Below are 20138 nucleotides of genomic sequence, written 5' to 3'. Positions count from 1 at the left end.
TCAGTCTGACCAGCTTGCAACGCAGTTACTTGCCTTGCTTCAGCAAGGTTGTCTGAGACGCCTTTTGTGGCCGCAACATGAACTTTCTTGGCAGTGTTGTAGAACGTCTTTTGATGCTGTGGTTTTGGTAGACCAAGAATGGCACAAAACCTGCACAGCTGATCGTGTCCGATGCCAACCGCGCGTGCAGCGAGTACCGCTTTCACATTGACGGCGAAACTGCAGAGTTCCGGTTTGCGGCCTCCGCGACCGACGGCGGCAGCGCGCTGCGACGAGTAAACCGAAGAAATCACTCCCGCAGCCACTCCCGCAGGGCACTTCTCGTTTTTGCACTTCAGTTCCAGTACCGATGCGAGGCCCTTTCGCTTGTTCGCAACCTCAACTACGACGAGTTCGCACTTCCCACACGTCGCGCACACGGCGGCACTCAAGGTCAGTCAGAGCGCCGACTCCACAGATAACTGCACCGCTCCCGTGGCTGGCTGTCTCCTCACCTTGGAAGGCTGCCGACTTCTTCTCCGATGCGCTTATAAAGCCGATATCTTCGCTGATAAAATCAGCCCCGCCTGGTAGAGCCGCGCTTGCAACGCTTGAAGGCCCGGCGCCGTTAGGCCTCACGGTGCCGGTCGTGCCGGCATTGGCCGTGGTCGTCACAATGCTGCGCCGCTTGCGCTTTCCTTTGTACCGGCATGAAGTACGCTGCTTCCGGCGTCAAAAGTCACGCTTCTCCTCACCGTTAACGATTAAAAACACACGATAAGGAAGTAGAAAAGATAGCGCGAAGTAGCGAACGGAACGATGCGGGCGATGGCGGCGATGGCGGCTCACAAGCGGCAAGAGCCAATGGCGGTCCCGCTTTCGCGTCACGTGATTTAAATGCCCAGTGGGAGCTCGCAAAACAAGCGGGAAGAAACATTTTTTTTATTTTTTTTACGCGGAGATACGAAGCTGGCGAGCGGCTCAATCGAGAGAAGAAGGCTTGATCTACCTCTCTCAAGTGACCAAAATGGCGGCGAGCCACGCTGCCGTGCGGAATAAATTCTCAAACCTGGCCGAAATTTGGCTTGATTGCGCGATTTCTTGGGTCACCGCGAGTCATTCAGACACATTTTTCACTAAGTTCTCGTTCGTATTTCGTTTTCATTTTTTTACCCATGAAAGAAGGATAGTCAAAGATGCTAATGCAAGGGAAAACAAAAAATCGGTATATTTCGAAAAAATCGCGTTTTTTCGACCCGCGTGTCCCCTTAACGTCACTCAGTTTTACTTGCACTGCTCAAAAGGTGTTGCAGGGTCCCTTTAAATTATGGGAACTGAACTTAAAAGTTCCGTACAAACAAGGAAACATTTGCACTGTAGTCAAGCTACAGGTGAGTGACGAGCAGTTCATAAGGCAGGCAAACTACATTCCAACTCCCACACCCAAGCAACAAATAAAACATAGAGAACAACGCATTGTCTGAATTTCTCTTTACTTACATATCTTACTACAATTGCCCACTATTGGTGGCGCGTAAAACGTCAGACCACTGATGTGCTTTTGAAATCAACATATGTACAAGCAATGATGGTCACACTGTTTCTTTTTTTTTTTTTTTTTGTTCATGACACCGTTCACAACTGATGGCACGATACAGAATGTCTGCCGTAAAATCCTGATGATGACTGTTATTAAAATCAATCAATGCTATTCCACACAGCCACAGTGTTTTGCGCAGCGACACGGTAACACAAATTGCACGATCGCAAATCTGCCTCTCTAAGATTTTCAAAGGCTTGTACGCATGACAAAGAACGACAATGCAGTGGCCTTGAGATCGAATAGAGCTGACGATGATAGGTCGCTTATTTAATTACAAAAGGCATACATGTTGGCAAAGGCCACAGAGCCTCCTACGACAGTAGGAGAGCTTTAAAACAACGCCCAGTCTCCAATCACATGCACGGTGTTTCCTTGGTAGTTGCCGTCTACGTAGTCCGATTACCGGTAACCCAATTGCCACCACCACCATAGCAATTACCAAAAAGACAGCTTTCTTTTTGTGGCTTATAAACTAGCTGTCACAACGCACGACTTCACTGTGTTCCCAGTCCCACTTCGAACCAGAGAAATAAGATTCCAGGCTCCCTTTTTTTCGCAAACATACAGAACACCTCAGCATTTTTAAGGCGTTGGGCAAGGGCTAAGCTGGGCATGTCACGGGGGCAGCTAGCTACAATGTGTGAGAAATGTCAAAACTACACAAACAAAACAATAAAGTTACAAGAGAGATGTGTACAAGGCTGTGCACCCCATAATGCTAACAAAATGTGCGCATGAATTTAATCTCAGATGATGCGATATGGTTAGACCAATAAAAAACAATCTTCCACAACTGATGTTTTCACATCTGATCAGCCAAGCGCTACAACACTACGGCAGCTACGTAGGCACCGTACGCTGATCCCGGAGTACAATCGTCAATATTGAGCTCTAATTGAGATGAATTACTGAGGAAAAAAAAGGCAAAATGTGCATGATCTTTCTTTAAAAGAAATCCTCTGAGGAAGACTCGTAAGTAGGTAAGAAGGAGATGATTTCAACAGCACTAAGGTGCACACTCCCTGAGGCACTTTTAGCACAATGCACATCCCACGGGACCATGTGAACATCAGGCAGTTTTACTGGTGCCGCCGTCGTAAAAAATAATGCTCCAATTTTCAACATCTCGCACATACTGTAGCTTCGCCTCTAATGACCTTCCCCAGGTGCCACAAACCTTGTTAAAAACGCCACAGTCTGAGCTCCTCGTCTCGAGGGATTCGGACAGCAACGCCCCCTCCTCATCTCCCACAGGCCGGCGAACTTGGATGTTAGAGATTCTCATTCTTGGGACGGCACAGATTTCGCCTCTTGGGCCGGGTGCGCCAGGGGAGGAGAATCCCACTGCTGCTGCTGCTGCTCCCCTCCCACACAAGGGACTGCGCCGGCAAAGACCGGCTGGCTGGCGGAGGGCGTCGTGCTGAAGGCCGGCTTGGAAGGCGGACCGCACAAGAACGGCTGCTGGTGCGGCGGAGGCAGAAGCAGCGGCGAGGGATGCGGGATGCCGTGTGGAGGCGGCGGTCGCTGTCCCAAGAAGCCGCCCACGTGCTGCGGTGGCTCTTGCTGGCCATGAGGCGGGAGGTTTGGAGGCCAAGGCATTGGATGCCTTGGCGGTGGCATGTTCATGGGCTGCACCGAGGTGGAACAGGAAAATGGCGACGTTACAGTGGGTACGGATACTGCGAGCCTGGTATCATCACGGAAGCATGCGCTACCAAGGGGAACCCATGAATTCATTTGCGAAGCATCTGACAATGTTAATAGGCATTTAGCCCTAAATGGAACTGCAGGACACCGCCAGCTAGGCATTGCATGTGTTACAACGTAACAAGTCGGGGACATGGGAAAGACGCTTAAGTAACAAGCTAACTGGGATGTCCGCCTTATCTCAGCTAGTGTGTAGTGCAAGTAACATTTCCAAAGGGCCCACAAGATAGAACAAGCAGACTGCAAGGTCTCCCTTTACACCAAGTGTGACAGCACAAAAAAAGCGCAGGGAACTGGTTCCTCTGAGGTGGGAAGCTAAACGAAACAACCCACAAAGTGAAAAGTGGGGGTTCCATGTAGAGGAAAACCCAGTTTATGTGCAAAAGAACTTTAACTTTTCCCTTATGGCGGCATAGGCCATTGGACACGCAGTTCCGACGATTTCAAACATCCTGTGAAAGCTAAAAGAACGGTGCCTTGTGGACAACTAACGCCATCTGGCGTATTTATTTTGCATGCTGAGGCGGCGCCAAGAGTGAAATTTGAGCCCACGATGGCGGCGAGTTGCACGAAAACGGCGTTCACTTCACGGCATGCTCCGCAAAACAGACAGCTATGGCAGGGACTTCAGTAGCTGCTGCTACTAATTTTTGTTACCCCAGCAGCAGTGATGACTCTAGCAACGATGCGGATTCACCAGTTCTGATGAAGTCACTCCCATTCAACAGCCTCAGGCTTCGGCAGGTGCTGCCAGGTAAACTTCCGTTTTTGTCTTCGCGCTGTGTTTGTGAACAAAACGTGCTTCCTATCTGACGACTGCCGTTTCACTTTCATGTGTAGGGCCTCAACAATGTGCAGCGGGGATATTTGGCCAAATGCACCGCGCCATATCACGTTATCACCCTCAAGATAGCCTGCCGTTCCGTGTCAGATTAGCGCTGTGGAGCGACGCACGTTGCTTCTCGAGGGCTGGATTTTTTTTTTCTTGTTTTTTACCCCTGAAGTGATAACAATTTTTAGAGAGAACGACTTACTCTCAAGTGACTTTCGAAGTGGCACAGCCGTCAGGGCTGCTAGGTTGGCAGGCTCGCAAGAATACAAAACTTGGTGTACAGCACTGATGATGAATTTATTCATAGCTTAGGAACACGGGAATAACTTGTATATCTTATAATTCCTAAAATAATTTTTAGGCTCAGTACAATCGCCTATATATACAGTGCGTATGTATACTTTTTTGTGCATTTTTTTTTCTGTTTATTAGGGCAATAAAGTATAAATAATTGTACCTTGTTATGTGTCTCAAAGAGCAATCTATAAGCTACCATTTCATGCATAGCAATGCTACATGTGTCCAGTAGCTCAAGAGAAAAGAGGTTGCATGGGAGAACTCAAAATCGGCCGTTTTTGTCCTCGTAATGCAAGAGTTAGTCTCTTCGACCATCGCCTCGCCAACTCAGCAGACCAATCTCTACAGGCTGTGGCTCACCCATTGCCCATAGTGCTTGGACAAGTCCTGTGGCTGGGCCTGCATGTGTTGCTGCTGCTGTATCCGGAACAGCAGGTTCTGGACGTCCGGGTGGGGAGGCGCCTGGCCGTTGGCGCCCGGGAACGGGGGCGGCCGCATGGGCGGGGCCAGAAAGTTCGGGGGCGTGGCCATGGGCGGGGCAAAACAGTGGGCGGGCTTGGCTCCTCCCACCTGGTGGTGGAGCCCCACCCCCATCATGTCCTGCAGCGCCCTCTGGAGCTGGGCCTGGGCAACCCCCGGCGGGGCAATGCCCCCAGGAGGCTGCAGCGGCGGTGCTTCGGCAGCGGAACCGGGATGGTGGCCTGCAAATGCGTGAAGGAGAATGAAGAGCAAAATTGATGTCTTGGCAACTTGAATGGAGCACAAAGACAATAAACTACAGCCTTTTTTACTCAAAAATCGGGCAGTGCGCACTGCACTACAATTTAGCTCAATGAGAATGGTTGCTGCCTGCACTTAAGAATTATGGTGCGGTCACACTCGCCTGACCGTCGGCTGATTCGGCTGGCCAACCACATGTATAACTATACATGGAGGCCTCTTCATGTCTTACACTGATGTTTGCTAGCTATTTTACAGAATTCCTGGCTGGCAAACTGAACATTTTTCGAATAGTTCTTCTAAGGTTCCCTGAAGACCTGATCACCAGAAACCGCGCTGCTTCAGGCAGAAAAGGTGATTGTAAATGTGTGCATGGCCACAGCTGTGATTTCACACTGCAGGAATAGCGTTTGCCGCACTTGGTGACTATACGCTTCATGCTAAAAACTTTTGCTGGTATTGGTTCCTCATTGCCTAAATTACCTGCTGTAACTCTTCTTTGTGCTCTCTACAGTACTCAATTGTTTCACTGACTTCTTCTATTTGGAAAGGCAGGGAAGAAATAAGTAACAATGATAAAGCGAGTCGGATAGTTCATGTAACAGGATATCAGTGAAACCCTGGTTAGCTTTAATACAACAAAAACTACCACTGTAGTCAAATCCCAAGACTCACACATGGGTTCGAGCACTCAGACTTGGTAAAAAAACTCCAAATCTTCACCACCAAAGATACATAAGTATTACAGCAATTTACCCATAAGCATGACTTCGCTCAATCCAACACGATGGTGAGTGGCCTTATCGTGAGTGCGAGCGCCGCTCGCGGTGAACCCTACTCATTGCGAATGGACACACTCGCGAGTAGGGTTCACCGCAAACAGCACTCCCATGCACCAGTGGCCCCTCACAATCACCTGACCACAGCAATGGTGTGACGCTCACTCGCAAATACACACTCATGACGGGTGAGTGAGTTAACTCATGAGTGAACCTGCCCACCCATGCATGCAGCAACAAATCGTGGCTTTTAAGAACAAATAAACTTTCCCCCTTCTTTGTCTTCACGCCATTGAATGATTGTATTATGATTAGTTTTAACAAGTTGGATACGCTACATCCATGCGCTGCAGCACGCCATATACGCCCAGGCATCTTTTCAACGCTTGCAAAAACTTCACTAGGCACTTTTGTATGTCGCCTCCATCTGAAAGACAGCCAACATGGCTAGAAACCAAACCTAGCCATGTATTTGCACTCACAAGCAAAATGGCAATGGGCCACCGCAGGGGGAAGTTTAAACAAGTGTCCACCTATGTGGTTTCTGCACCATTCATGACACCGGTAATTTTCGTTGTTCTCCGTAAGTGAGGCAGGTAACAGCCACCCCTGCTGTTGCAATGAGCCTCTGACACTGACACTCCTAGTCTGTTGCCTTCAGCATTCACCATCTGTCCCAACGGGCTTTGCAAGAGTGACAGCACACAGGGGGAAAAAAAAAAGCAGCGAGACCAGTGCGCATCCTTGGCCCGAAAATCGCCACCAACAAACTCACCTTCGGGTGGCGCACTCTGCTGCTGCTGGGGCTGCTTGGGTTGCTGCGGCTGCCTCTGCTGCTGTTGGCTCTGGCGCAGCGGCACAAGCTGCTGGCCGTCTGGAAGCCGACCTCTGGGCTGCTGCTGGTGAACCGGGGGCCCCATTCGCATCCTCCTCTGCAGTGGTCCCGCTTGCTGCGGCTGCTGTTGCTGGAACCTCTGATTCTTCATCACTCCACCACGGAGCATGCCAGGAGCAATGTCCCTTGGGTCTCGATTCCTGTCGCGCAGGGCACTGAAATTACAGCATCAACGCTGAATGTCTACCTTGCACTTCGCGAGGCAATTCTAGTGTCCCGGTTGATTCACAGACTACGGATCTTGTAAATAGTCGGAAGCAAACAGAGAGCATGCAAATTAAAAATTGTAGGCAAAGCACCTTATGTGCGCAGCCATTACTCCACCTTTGTTGTCAAGATCAGAACTCTAACCTTGCAAATACAGGGTGGACTGTACAAGGCAGCGTGGCATACATATGTGTAGCGTGTTTGTGCATGCGTTGTTGATGCAACTCTCTATTGTTAAGACACAAACCTCGCATTGCAAAATGTTTGCACACGAGAGGTTAGGGAGAGAAGGGAAGGGGTTGTTGTGAAAGCCAAAGTGTTAGGGTAAACTTGCAACCACTGTGAACATGTGGACACAATTTTCATGCAATGCTGTAGCACAGGCAGACCTGACATTTTACAGTTGGAAAATCAAAGAGAGCATTAGTTTATCATGCATTTCTCATTTTCCATAAGTGACCTTCCCTTTGTTAAATGGACACTGAAGCCCTTCTGCCAAGCTTGAATGATGATTCTACTTTATAATGCACCAGAAGTCTATGACCTTCGCTTTCTTAAAAAATTGAAAAAGAAAAATACCAGGCACCCCACATTCCATTTTTTATGCGCTTTGATGCCATGTTGGAGTTATAGGCCAACTGTACTCAAAATATCGACCTCATGAAAACCCAATTTCTGTTTAGCATACCTTGAAAGACAGTAAGATACAAAATATGACAACTGAAATAAGCACACACATGGCACAGACGACCAACAAAAATAGGAGATTTTGAAACCAAAATTGAGAGAAGCGCACGGCCATTACAGCCAGGCTGAATTGACCTTGCAGCCAGCAAGCAAGTGGCCGGCCAGCTGAAGTAAACCTGTGGCAAACTGCGTTACGCTTGTGGCAGCCTTCAAAGAATCGTGCCCTGTGTCGCTCAGCCCGTTTTACTGGCTAGCCAAGCACCCAGCCGGCCGGCATGTCACTTCCGCTTCATGGCTGTTTGTACGATCCACCAGCAGGTGCAGCGTCGTCTGCTATATGCGGGAACAAGTTAAGAACGGCAAAAGCTCATGTACGATATCACTCCGCCAAATCGACGAACCCAAATGTCAACAGGCGCACGTGTTTTGAAAGGAGATTGCTTTGAATGCGTGATACCGTCTGCCTTTTCTCACGTAGTTAGTTTGTTGTCGCTGCCGTAGTTTATAGGCATATTAAGTCCAAAAAATCACATAAATGGCTCGTGCCATGTTCAAAACGTTTCCAGTAATGCGCTACTTCTGCCGTGCGAAGTAACATCTGGCTGCAGTGATGAGGCACAGTGTCAACTTCCGTTGCCATTCTTAACTTGTACCCGAGTATACAGAGCTATTTTAAATATTTCTAGCTGATTAAAAAGCATTTCACACAGCTACTGGTCATGTCCTAGTTGGTTTGGTAATACGTATTGTACGTTAAAAAAAAATTTGAGTGCAGTTGGCCTTTAAACTGCAATGAAAAGCTATTTCGTGATTATCATCGGACTTATGATCTGTTACAGCACAATTTGTATCCCGTTGCACGCGAAGCCAGTCAAAAAGCTAAGTCAAAGCTACAGACTTGCAAACTTGCCTTCAATGTCTCCAAATCATACAGAAAAAAAGTGGAGGGGTGGGGGTGGGGGGGCGACATTTCGTAAACAGCACCAAAACATTAACCCTAAACAAGTTACCAGACAATGGTTACAACTCCCCTGCGAAATGGCAACAGTCAAGACGGCCAGCCCTTTCTTGCCAACAAAGCGAACAATAATGGTAGAGGAGCAGGTCAGGTGTTTATTGCGTCTCCCGTGCAAGCACACAGCAGGCGCGTGCCACAGGTTCTCGCTGTTTATACATGCCTAGCATCTGCCACTGGCCAAAGAGAGCGCTGGCCGTTGTCCCTCTGGCGGCCGGCTGCGTTTCGCTCTTCACATTCGGGGGGGCCCGAACCCCGCTGCCGCGGGCACTCCTTGACGCGGTGGCCGATCTTGCCGCACCGGCGACACCCGCGGTCGTTGGGCGGCTGCCCGTCGGTCAGTTGGCGTGAGTCAAAGAAATATTCCTGCAAGAGCGCAGCAGACCAGCATTCAGGTGCGTTGAAATACAGGGCACACTCCCAGTCACGGAATGCTAAGGCGGCACCAGATTTCAGCACTAAACAAGTTGGAGAGCATGAACTCGTTCTCCAAATAATTTGTGAAGTGGCACATGAGCAAACATAGGTGTGCGGTTGAGAGCTGGAAAATCGAATGATGCTCCATTTGTTTGCCCTGAATGCGTGCTCGGATACAGTCCCTACAGTCCCTGGGTACATGTTCCGAGAATGTCAAATCATTGCTACCGCCCCCCCCCCCCCTTCCCCCCAAGTTTTCATCACACGCTAAACACCAGCTCAAATTGTTCCCTTACTATGCAAACAGGTGCAACTACACCCCAGTCATAACACACGGCAGTGTCGTGCATTGTCACTTCTTGTTGTACTGTTAGCGCTGTTTGTAACTCTAGTTCTTGTAATTTTAGCTCTGTCATCATAGAAGCTCCAACTGCATGTGACATGATAAAAAAATAAATCAAAGCCCCTTTCTGAAAGGCCATGAAGACAAAATGCAAAAAGTGTGTTGGTGCGGGCTTGTTGGTACATAACTGAATATGGAAAAACAGCGCTAAAACGGGACAAAGAACAGCGCCCAGTCTTGTCACGTTCTTTGTCCCGTTTTAGCGCTGTTTTTCCATATACAAATGCAAGTTTGACTCATTCGAAAGACTGCTTCATTAGAATAACACTGACACCACTTTTAATGCAAACTTCACTCAAATAAGCTATACGATGAGCAAAACCGAGAATGGCCATGCAACACCTCAGCCACTTTTTCCCACTGAATGTACAACGTATTATGGACAAATTGTTGCAATTGGCTGAGGCCGACAATACCCAACGCCAATTAAACAGGGGTTATAAGCGTGCAGAACGAGCTATTGGCCCCTAAATTTAGTGCACATTCTCTTTATAGCAGTAAGAATGTCGAGCTAAGCAATGAAATTTACGAATGAACACATAGACACCGAAGCACTAGTGCGTACTGCGCGCACTATGCTGGCCGACGCCGCACAGCCGACCAGCGAATTGGGCTCCTTTGACACGACACCCGCCGCGGTGGCTCAGTGGCTAAGGCGTTGCGCTGCTGAGCACGAGGTCGCGGGTTCGATTCCCAGCCGCGGCAGCCGCTTTTCTGATGGAGGCGAAAAGCAAAAAAGCCCGTGTGTACGAGATTTCGGCACACGATAAAGATCCCCAGGTGGTCAAAATTAATCCGGAGCCCTCCACTACGGCGCGCCTCATCGCCTGCGTTGCGTCGGCGCGTTAAACCCCACAATCAATCAAATCAATCCTTTGACACGACACTGGCTAGCTGGCATAAGTGACAGTGCAACTTCTGTGACCCGTCCTGTCGAGTCGCACAATATTTTACGACATGATTACTATCAACTGTAACAATAAGTTCCACCAGGAAAAAAAAAAAAAAACGTGCGCGGACAATAGTTTTTTCAGCGGTATCGTTATGCCACCGGTGAAAGCAGATGATAACCTGTCAAACAAAAAGAAATGTTTTTGTCATGGGCAGCAGCCTTAGTCAACTTACTAGCTTGCGTTTTATAAACCTGCCCTAGATATGTAATTTTTGATGTCACGAAACCCATGATGTGGCGAGAAATTTGCAATTTTGGCTTACATTGTTTGATCTCTCAGTGAACAAAGCACTGCTTGCTGCCAGACAAGCACCGAGGGCAGTATAAAAGTCCAATCTTTCGAATAAAACAAACTTGTATTTTGTCTTCATGGTCCCTTTGAGAGAAAAATGGTTAAAATGCCAAGCTCCCATGCAAGCCGAGTCAAAATCAAAGTCCAAAATCCAAATCGAAAATGGCGCCATTGGATAGACGCCGGCTTCATAACGCAAAAGACCCAAGTTCGATTTCAGCCACTGGATGCATTTTTTTTTGTTGATGCACTTGATGCGCCTTTGTGGAAACCCATACTGTAAGTTGGCTTTCCTGCAGTGCGTTCTGGGTGTAACGATTTCGACTTTGGACTTTGAAGACATTGGCTTTCGACCACGGCAAGCTTCGTGTTTCACCTATCTTTCACTTTACCCTTGGTAATCATCATCATCATCATCATTAGCAGAGAAAGTTGGCTTTTTTGCAGTGCGTTTTGGGGGAATGTCGCAATCGGAGAGGTGTACAGTCAATCCCGGATATTGTAATGAAACTATGTCCGTCTCTCAAGCTACCATGTTTATTCTCCCCTGAATGAGCTCTGTGCTTCTTCTTTCTCTTCTTCCAATCGGTGGCAGTCTTTGGTTTAGTGGGGGATTGGCCGCTCACCTGGCTTTCATCTTTTGCTTCGCAATTCTTCACGCCTTCACACTCGGGCCACACTGCAATGAGGCGCACCGACAAACACTTTTGGTTTGCCCCCAACTCTGGTTCGAAGGTCGGCATAAAGGTCGGTATACCAATGGCAGAAGAAACGGTTGTATGCCTGTTCTCGGTGGAACTGCCTCGGGTTTCGCTTCGTGTCTTCCTTGCTAGCCCGGGCTGTGCTGTCTATCTTTGATGAGGAAGCCAGGATGATGATGTTCTGTACGCCGAGGAGGTGCATCGTGCAGTTGACTTGATCGGCTTTTCCTTCGCTAAGCGACTCCCGTATTTTCTTCTGCGGTTTTACATCCTCCAAGTTTGTCATCTGCTTTGAAAAGTGCCGCAGAACGTGACGGTCGAAGGGAAGTGCTCCCTTGTATTCTTTGCTCTCTGCATTTCCCGTTTCAACTATTGATGCTACCTCGTTGCTGGCATCGGACTGTGTTGTAACCACAGCTGCTTCTTTAGCGGAGACTTCAGCCACGTTAGCGAACGAGAGTTGCTGAGATGTTTGTCTCAATGACCTTCTGGTGTCCTGGTTGAATGTTGTCAAACTGTACACAGCTGAACTGGTTAGCTTCAGGGTGGATATTTTCTTCGACCCAGCTCTTGGGGATTTTAAGCTTTGTGGCCACTGCCAGATCTGGCTGACCTTCCAGAGAGCTGCGGTCAAACGACGGCGGTGGACGACTCTCCGGAGACACCAACTGCTCCGATCTTGCACACGTCGAGGGTGGCTCACCTACAAATGAGGTCCGTGTCGCCGTGGGGGAAACCTTCGGCGTGAGCCTCGATATACCTGGATATACCAAACCTGGATATATTTAACCTGGATATACCGAATTATTGCATATATCAAACAGTCCAAATATCCCCTTGGAAATCCTATGCAAAAGTATACACTTTTGTACGCGTGCATCAAACTCGTTCATTGCCACATTCTGTATATCAAACACCGGCGATGCAAGTGTCCCTGCAAGTGCATTTCTCCCCATAGAGCAGTGAAAGATGCTGATGACTTCTCAGGCATCGCGTCGCTTGGGTGGCCTTCAATACTTACCGTAAAATTCCGGGCAAGCGCCCCCCCCTCAGCAAGGCGGAATTACCGGCAAAGTGAAGGGGGGGCGCAATCCCGGAACGGCACCGAAATTCAAGATGGTGGCGACAATTGTTTTTACGAAAAAAAAACGCAGTGAGCGTGGTTTTAAACTTTCATTAGGAAGCTGAACTTTATTACGCAAAAGATGTTACTGTTAGTTAGTTTGGAAACCATTGGAAAACTTAGCAGCAAAAAAAAAAAAGTTCGCAGCACTCTGCTGCCTCAGTCTTCGGGTGCCACGGCTTGATCTTACTGCTGTCCGTCACTTTCGAAACCATCGAAAGGCTCCTCAGAGTCTGTAGCAAAAAACAGTTCGGCGCACTGGTCTTCCAGTCCGCCCCGGTCTTCTCGCACCACCACTCCGACATCTGCCAGCCCGCCGTGCAGGTCGCCGTCCTCGGGGCCATCGATTGCGTTTGCAATGCCGCACCCCTTGAAGCAGCGCGCCACAAGGACCTGCTGCCGCGACGGCTTCTTAAAGTTGCCTTTTGACGTCATTTCGCCATCGCAGGAAGTTTGCCGAAGTCCGGAAGGCGCTTAATGCCTCCGCAGATTCCTCGGGCGTTCTCTGGCTCTCGTTCATGGCACGGCGCATTGCAACGCTGAACCACTGCTTCCAAACCTGCTTATGTAGTGGCTGGAAGCTACAAAGTTACCTAACTGCATGCTGTTTGCTATTTCCACAGCCTCTTCAGACAGCAGCCGGTTGCTAACGGCGCGTCCCGCGCTTCTTTCGCGCTCTAAGAACTCGAACAGCGCATCGTCCACGTACTCACTGAACACTGGGGCGCCGTTGCTTAGCTTCCGTCGAAGTTTTCCTTTTCCGAAGTTTTGCTGCAGGAGATTGTCGAAATTCTTCACCCATTCTCGTTTGCGCTTTCGGTCGAGCTTGAACTGTGGAGAGGTCTGGTGCACGTTTTTCCCGTGCTCTCGGTGCCATCGGATCACCTCGATTTTCTTTGCAACTGTGTAGGAATGCATGACCTACCACCGCCAAAACAAAGAAACAAATGGCGTGTAGCGTTTGGTTGAAGCAGATTGGATTGGATTCTTAGACTGGCTCCAGCAAGTCAGTGTTGCCTGCACGTGGTGCGTGATAACTGCGCGGAGGGAGGGGGGGTGGGGCGCTTTCCCGGAATGGCGCGGAAATTTGGAATTAGCACTGAAGTGGTGGGGGGGCGCTTGCACGGGTGGGGGCGCTTGCCCGGAATTTTACGGTACTAAGAAACTCTATGCTCTCAATACCTGCCCAACCTGCGCAATGTGCTGGCATGGGGATAGCCTCATGACAACCAAAACGCAGGGTGTGACTGGACCCGAAAGAGGAAGGGGAAACTGACGGGAGGCGTTGTGACCCAGCAATGGCTCTGCTGGCATGGAGATCGGTGCGGTGTGGTGAGTGAGCATTTTGTTCGCGGCGACCGGAGCCACGGTCGAAAAAAAACGTAGAATTTGGATTTAGCGACGAAGGTGGACATTATTAGAGGGGTGAAGTCTTCAGCGTGCCAGCGCAATGAATGGCGCTGGGCTTTCTCATTTGAATGGCGTTAGTAAGCTTCAAGACATTTTGGTGAACTTCACGACTATGAAGATCAAGCAAGCGATGCTCACGGACATTTGCAGTGGTCGTCGCACAGTGTTTCAAATGTTCCGTGTTTTGAAGAACAAATCGGGAAGCTACCGCTTGTCATCACCTCGGAAAGCTCTCGGTGATGTGTAGAGTTTACAGATAAGCTTCAGATGGGCATATTTTATATTTCGAATTATCAATACATCGAAGCAGTTCACCATCTCCATAGAGTTCAATATATCCGGTATCGACTGTAGAAAGCTTCACTTAAAAAACGACATTTTGTTTACGTACACTACAAGTTAACTTGTGCCAGCAGGTGCCAAATTGCCTCTCCTGGCCCCAGCACCAAGCGAGATGGTGGGCTTACCATGTGCGTGCCATAAGCAGGGGGAAGCTTGCGTATCGGCGTTCCGAACAGGGATCGTCCCTTGATGAAGGCCTTCATTATGTATGTGTTCACTGAAAGAGAAGTGAACAAGCACAAGCCTTGAAGCGGAACTTCTGCCTCACTCACTCCACTCTCATGCGTCGCTACTGTCACAACACTTGGATGAACGAGAGAAAAATTACGGCGGGTAGTTTTGGGTCACTCCTGCATAACCAGGATGGAGCGATTAGGCAAAAGTGATTTTAAAGGGTGGTTTTCCACACACAACTTCTCTCATGCAGCTGCAAGGTACAGGTTCTGGATGAAAGAAAAGCACTCACTCTTCCGAGACACTCCACTACCGAGATTGTGGTCCAGGTCAAAAGGATCTGGGGAGAAAAAAAAATAATAATAAAGAACCATACATTAGCCACAAAGTAAAAGGCTAGGCATGCGCCGCAGTGCAATGATCATTCAGTCAGCAAAAATGCAACTTTAAAAACGTCGTATCATGAAAAGGCTGTCAATATTCACAGCTCGTAAATAAAAACCGAGTATTCTTGTTGTTTCATTCAATAATTTAGTGTTTTTGGTGCCACGTATTCAAGCGCAATGCATGACGCGTCACTGCTAGGCACAGAGGAAGCACATGTCAATGTTATGGCTTGTTTGCTAAGCAACAGTTACCTTGAAGTGCCTGAGTAGCAAAGAAAGAGCCTAGTAGCAACAAAGACGGGAAGCTCCTGCAAGACGTTAATTTCGCGGTGGCCGATTGATGGCTTAATACCGGCGACATTGTATGATCTCCACAGGATGCGCCTTTCCTGGCTTGGCACTTCCAAGATGGCCACCCGTGTACAGTCGACTCCCAGTTAAAGGGACACTGAAGTGATTTGTAAACATTGCGGGATTACGAGCGCAAATTGTAGTCTGGAGTCCCTAGGCCCTGTTTCGACCACTCTGAGCACGTTTACGCAAATTTATTTAGTAGAAAAATAAATTCGAAAATGCTGTCCTCCTCTCGGCACCCTCGCCCATTTTCTGTGGCGTTTTCGTGCGACGTCGAGAGGACATGAGCTGGCAATTGGCTGCGCTACTACACGGCTCGCCGGCCTTCCGACAGAGTCATACGGCCTAGCGTTTCGTCCGCCGGCCGCCGATGAGTCATCGCAATTCGTTCGCTCAGTTGAAACGAAGCCAGGACACGTTTGTGAATGGAGGAATGTGCCTTTCTTTACTTCGTTAGTTTGTACACTGTATCTAGCTCCAAGTCAAGGTCACTTCACACAAGTCCTGCACAAGTGCACATGCGACGCTTCGCTGACTGGTACGCCAGTAGGAAAATATAAGGCCTCTTGAAGGCGGGAGAAAAGTCAGCGAAGTCAATACAGGTACTAAGGAAATAAAATCAACTGATACTTTTACCGTACAGCATAAAACTAGGGTGCGGGAAGCACTTTCTTGCGCTGGGCGAACAAGCACAGCAGTCAGCAGCACGACTACGCATCTGCGAACGCTTTTCTGTCTATGCAATTGCTACTAGGCATGAGATATTGTGGAAACTTGGGGTACACTTACTGCACGAGTGCAATACAACAAATAGTCACCTAAGCTGCTTGAAATGCTAAAACTAAATAAAAGGGTAAACTGGTTATACATTATATACCTTATACTTCTAAGGTCGGCAGCGCTCGCCCGTGGCCGAGCGGTCTGGAGCGCTAGGTGTGTCATTGCAAGTGTTTTGCAAGTCACGAGTTAGAATCCCCACGGGTACATTTTTTTTTATAGGTTAACTTTTTCGTTTTCCGCCGATGTTTTCTGTGCTGAGTTCACCTTTTTTTGGGTCGCAACGTTCATTGCTCCACGAACTAGTTCACAGAACGCGCGCAGGCTGACACTGGTGCGCTAGAGAGTTCTCGTTGGCGTGCTGTTGCCATAAGCACCGACTGCTTGCGGGCAGTGGGCACAGGCCAGAATCAACAGACCCTTGGCCTGGTGTGAACACGCCTTTTACGATACAGGCATGAGGGAGGCAAGCTCCAAATATGGGGGAAAAGCGCATGGAATTTGAGCGTCTGCGGTGACGCGGAGGGCGTTCATCCACTGTGTAGGCCTCGGCTAGTGACTGCTACGATTCCAAGCCGTCCTGGCAGGCTTATCTTTTGCATTTTACAGCCGACAACATGGCAGAAGCGCGGGACGACGATTACTGAGGTATTGAGAATGCCCATCCAACGACGCCGTCGGATGTCAAGCACGTTGTTTTACAGAACCGAAACCAAAACTTGTTTGGTTGCTAACCTTGGGCATCGTCCAATCACGGTGCGTCTCCTCCCGTCGTCACAGCCTTTAGTTGGTGCGGCCGCCGCAAACCGCGCATGGTAGTTTTTCTTCTTTCGCACTTCGTAAAATAATAACCGACTTGTCAACCGGATAAATGATGAAAAGTGTGCTAATTTGAGCCAGTCTACGCAGTGCAAGCAAAAATGGGAGCTTGACAAATTCACTTCAGTGTCCCTTTAATACGAAGTTCACGAAAACCGAGGAAAAAAAAAAAAAAGTCTGCAACGCGTCCCCCTTTTTGGTTTTGTTCATAATTTCGACTTTCGGCGGCGGTTCGAGCGTACGACAGGTTTACCCTGATAGTTGAGACTTGTAGCTAAATTTGAAGCCTGAAGCGTTTGTTTGCCACACAGACTTCACACAGAGCTGTGCACAACAAAGAAAGTTGAGGAACTGAAAACAGAGGGAGGCATACCATATTTTCGCACGTGTAACCAGCACCAAAAATGTGAAAATTTCAGTGGCAAATTAGGGGTGCGGATAATATGCAGGGTTTTTCTTTAGTGTAGCTTCACGGCAATGCGCATTGTGCCGTGAAGCTCCTGCGCAGTAACACTGACTAAGCCTTCCATGGCAGCGATTGCGCAAAACATAAAAGGACAACGAATGAAAAATAACATGGACGGTACCGAACATGAGCTCGTGTACGACAGTGAGGACTGCGGCTCAAGTAATTTATTATTTATTTATTTAAACATACTGCCAATCCCTCACGGGATTCTCGCAGGAAGGGACACAGGACACAGTATATGTCAGAGTTTTTCAAGCACTGTGAGGTTACACAATCGGTGGACTGTAGTACACATTATACTCTCTTCATTGAATAAGTATTAACAAGGAACGCATGCATTTTTAATATGTAACATATCGTACATGCTTTGATAATACAGGTTACAACATTCCTCTGCGTACGGGATTACTGATTAATGCTCTTCATTACAAATCTTTTCAAAAATTCGTGATTTCGTGAAAAGATGATACACAAATGAGTTGATACACACATTCACTTGAGTGATAACAAGTAATAGTCACATCGCGTTAATTTTCATTTCTACCAGTCTTAAAAACTCTGTTAAACTCTTGGTACCAGTTATTGAGTTGCCTAGAGAATTCCATTCCCTTATTGCTAATGGAAAGAAAGCATACTTGAAACAGTCTACATTGAACCGGTATTCTGTTAGCCTTTGGGGATGTTTTAGTCTGGTTAGCCTTGTACGATCAACGGATATATACTTTGAGGCCTCTAAATTTAGGTGACCGTGAATTAGTTGAAACAAAAATTTTAATCTGGCTATCTTGATTCTATTATCGAGAGTGAATAGGCCAGCTTGTTTTAATAGCTGTGTCGGAGAGTCGCTCATTTTATGTCGGTTAAAGATAAACCTTACCGCTTTTCTTTGGACACCTTCCAACTTATTGATTAATTCTTTAGTATAAGGGGCCCAAACGATATTGGCGTATTCAAGTACGGACCGGACATACGTCGTGTAGGCCAATAGCTTTACGTGAGGTGGTGCCTGTCGCAGTCGTCGTCGGAGCATAAACAGGCGTTTCAATGCCGAAGAAGTGATGTTGTTAATGTGCGATTCCCATCTGTAATCGGTGGTTAATGTAACTCCTAGGTATTTATGCTCCGTTACACGGGCAAGGGGGTTATTGTTGATATTATAAAGAATGTCGGAAATGTTTCTTTTTCTGCTCACAATCAGGAGCGAACACTTTTTGGGGTTGAGCAGCATTTGATTCTCCTTGCACCAATCGCATACCTTCGACAGGGCGTTTTGTAGAGCTACGCTATCTTCTGTTGTGCTAATTTCGCAGTAAATCACACAGTCATCTGCGAATAGTTTTATGTTAACTGGTACTCGTGATGGTAAATCATTAATAAAAATAAGGAAGAGAATAGGAGCCAATAGCTCTAATAGCTCTAGTGAGAGCAGTGACACTGAGTGAATTGACTTTCACCTTGCAGTCAGTGTATTCTACTTGCTAAATTTACACTTTTTCTGTCTACATAGTAGGGGATGTGTTGCTTGAGGCAGTAGCTTTGGTGCAGCCTTTCCTGTATCAAATGTGCGGGAATACGCTAGGATTTTTTTCTTTTCCGGCGGGCTGAAAGTGGGGGTGCGGAATATATGCAGGGGCGGGTTATACGCGCAAAAATACGGTATGCTGGCGCAAGTTTCAGCTGACCTGCCACTTTGCGATTGTGTGCTGCCTTAGTTGCGATGGTGCCGACACAGAGCAGAGCACGGCGGTGTTCTGGCAGTTAATTTTATTCGAACTCACTTCCAATTAACCGATATATGTGGTTTTAGCTTCAAATTATCGAGCGATTTTAAGTACTGAATGGCATGTAAAATTGCTGGGGCAGGAACATGACTTCCTTCCAATTAACCAAAAATTCCAATTAAGCGGCTCCGAATTATCAAGAGTCGACTATTGCTTGTATTCACTGGTGAGGCACGCATGCAGGCAACCGTGTGAGTGCGCCGCCACTCGATACGTCGGGCTGCGCGGGATGGCGGTACTTGTCCGTGCTAAGCCCATGATTTGTGTTGCACGTTACTAACTGTACCTCTCCAAACACAAAGTATTGCCTCGAGTCTAATGTGAGCACAATTAATAACATCTCTGTGTTGACCCCACCGTTGAGAATCGGGTTGAAACGGAGCAGACGATGCACGCCGGTGTTTTCTTTTTCTTTGGAGTGTGGGCACAGCGGCCCATGTCTGTGGCCATTTCCAGTGTTGCCAAGCGATGAAATCGACAGCTAAACTTTTCAACGAATACCACCTATACCAACTCATCGCGCTGTTTACTATGTAGCGCTGGGATTGGAAATAAGGAGACAGTGACCGACCCTCGATGGCAATGCAGCGGCTGGTCCACATCTTCTGCAGCCTGGTCAGGGGGGCCTTCTGGCGGATGCACACCACGTGTTCCTTGAAGTTGAACTCCTCCGTGTAGAACCGCAGCATGCCCAGCCACAGCTCGCCCACCGACTCGTTGTTCTGGCCAAACTCTTTCCACACGTCTTGCTGCAATAAAACGTGCCCGCTCTGAGGAAACCTAGGGCTAAGTTCAGGCTCTGTCCCCTTCCATTTATCACATACACTGCAATCCACTTATAGCGATCAGTCTTTTTCAAGCCTGGCAATTTCCTCACACAGGTTGTGTAAAAAAAAAAAGACGTGCAATGATGCAATTTTCCTGGCTTCACATATTGCTTATAACGATCAAATCCTCGCTACCTGGAACGTGCTTTGCGCCGAAATTTGCGAGAAAAATGAAAATAATAATAAGGAA

The 20138-nt window shown here is 48.0% G+C and overlaps 1 protein-coding gene across 4 annotated transcripts in view; it reads right to left on the bottom strand.

The window, feature by feature from the left end:
- Positions 1–1455: 1455 nt before the first annotated feature.
- Positions 1456–20138, bottom strand: part of LOC144163372 (terminal uridylyltransferase 7-like) — a 63926-nt gene continuing 45243 nt past the window's right edge. For 3 of the 4 annotated variants that reach the window (XM_077694332.1, XM_077694331.1, XM_077694334.1), the window contains 7 exons: positions 19693–19870; positions 14828–14875; positions 14487–14578; positions 8885–9087; positions 6693–6967; positions 4779–5119; positions 1456–3211 (listed from right to left, as the gene is read on the bottom strand). In XM_077694332.1, coding sequence (XP_077550458.1) covers positions 2864–3211; positions 4779–5119; positions 6693–6967; positions 8885–9087; positions 14487–14578; positions 14828–14875; positions 19693–19870 — 1485 coding nt within the window. In that variant the 3' untranslated portion in view covers positions 1456–2863. The remainder of the gene's footprint in view (positions 3212–4778; positions 5120–6692; positions 6968–8884; positions 9088–14486; positions 14579–14827; positions 14876–19692; positions 19871–20138) is intronic. The other variant, XM_077694333.1, reaches the window with a different exon arrangement.

The sequence above is a fragment of the Haemaphysalis longicornis genome, unplaced genomic scaffold (assembly GCF_048455015.1).
Source record: "Haemaphysalis longicornis isolate Haplotype H1 unplaced genomic scaffold, Haemaphysalis longicornis Haplotype H1 scaffold_12, whole genome shotgun sequence".
NCBI classification, from domain to species: Eukaryota; Metazoa; Arthropoda; class Arachnida; order Ixodida; family Ixodidae; genus Haemaphysalis; species Haemaphysalis longicornis.
Note: the sequence above shows the minus strand (reverse complement) of the source record. Positions and strands in the feature narration are given on the sequence as shown.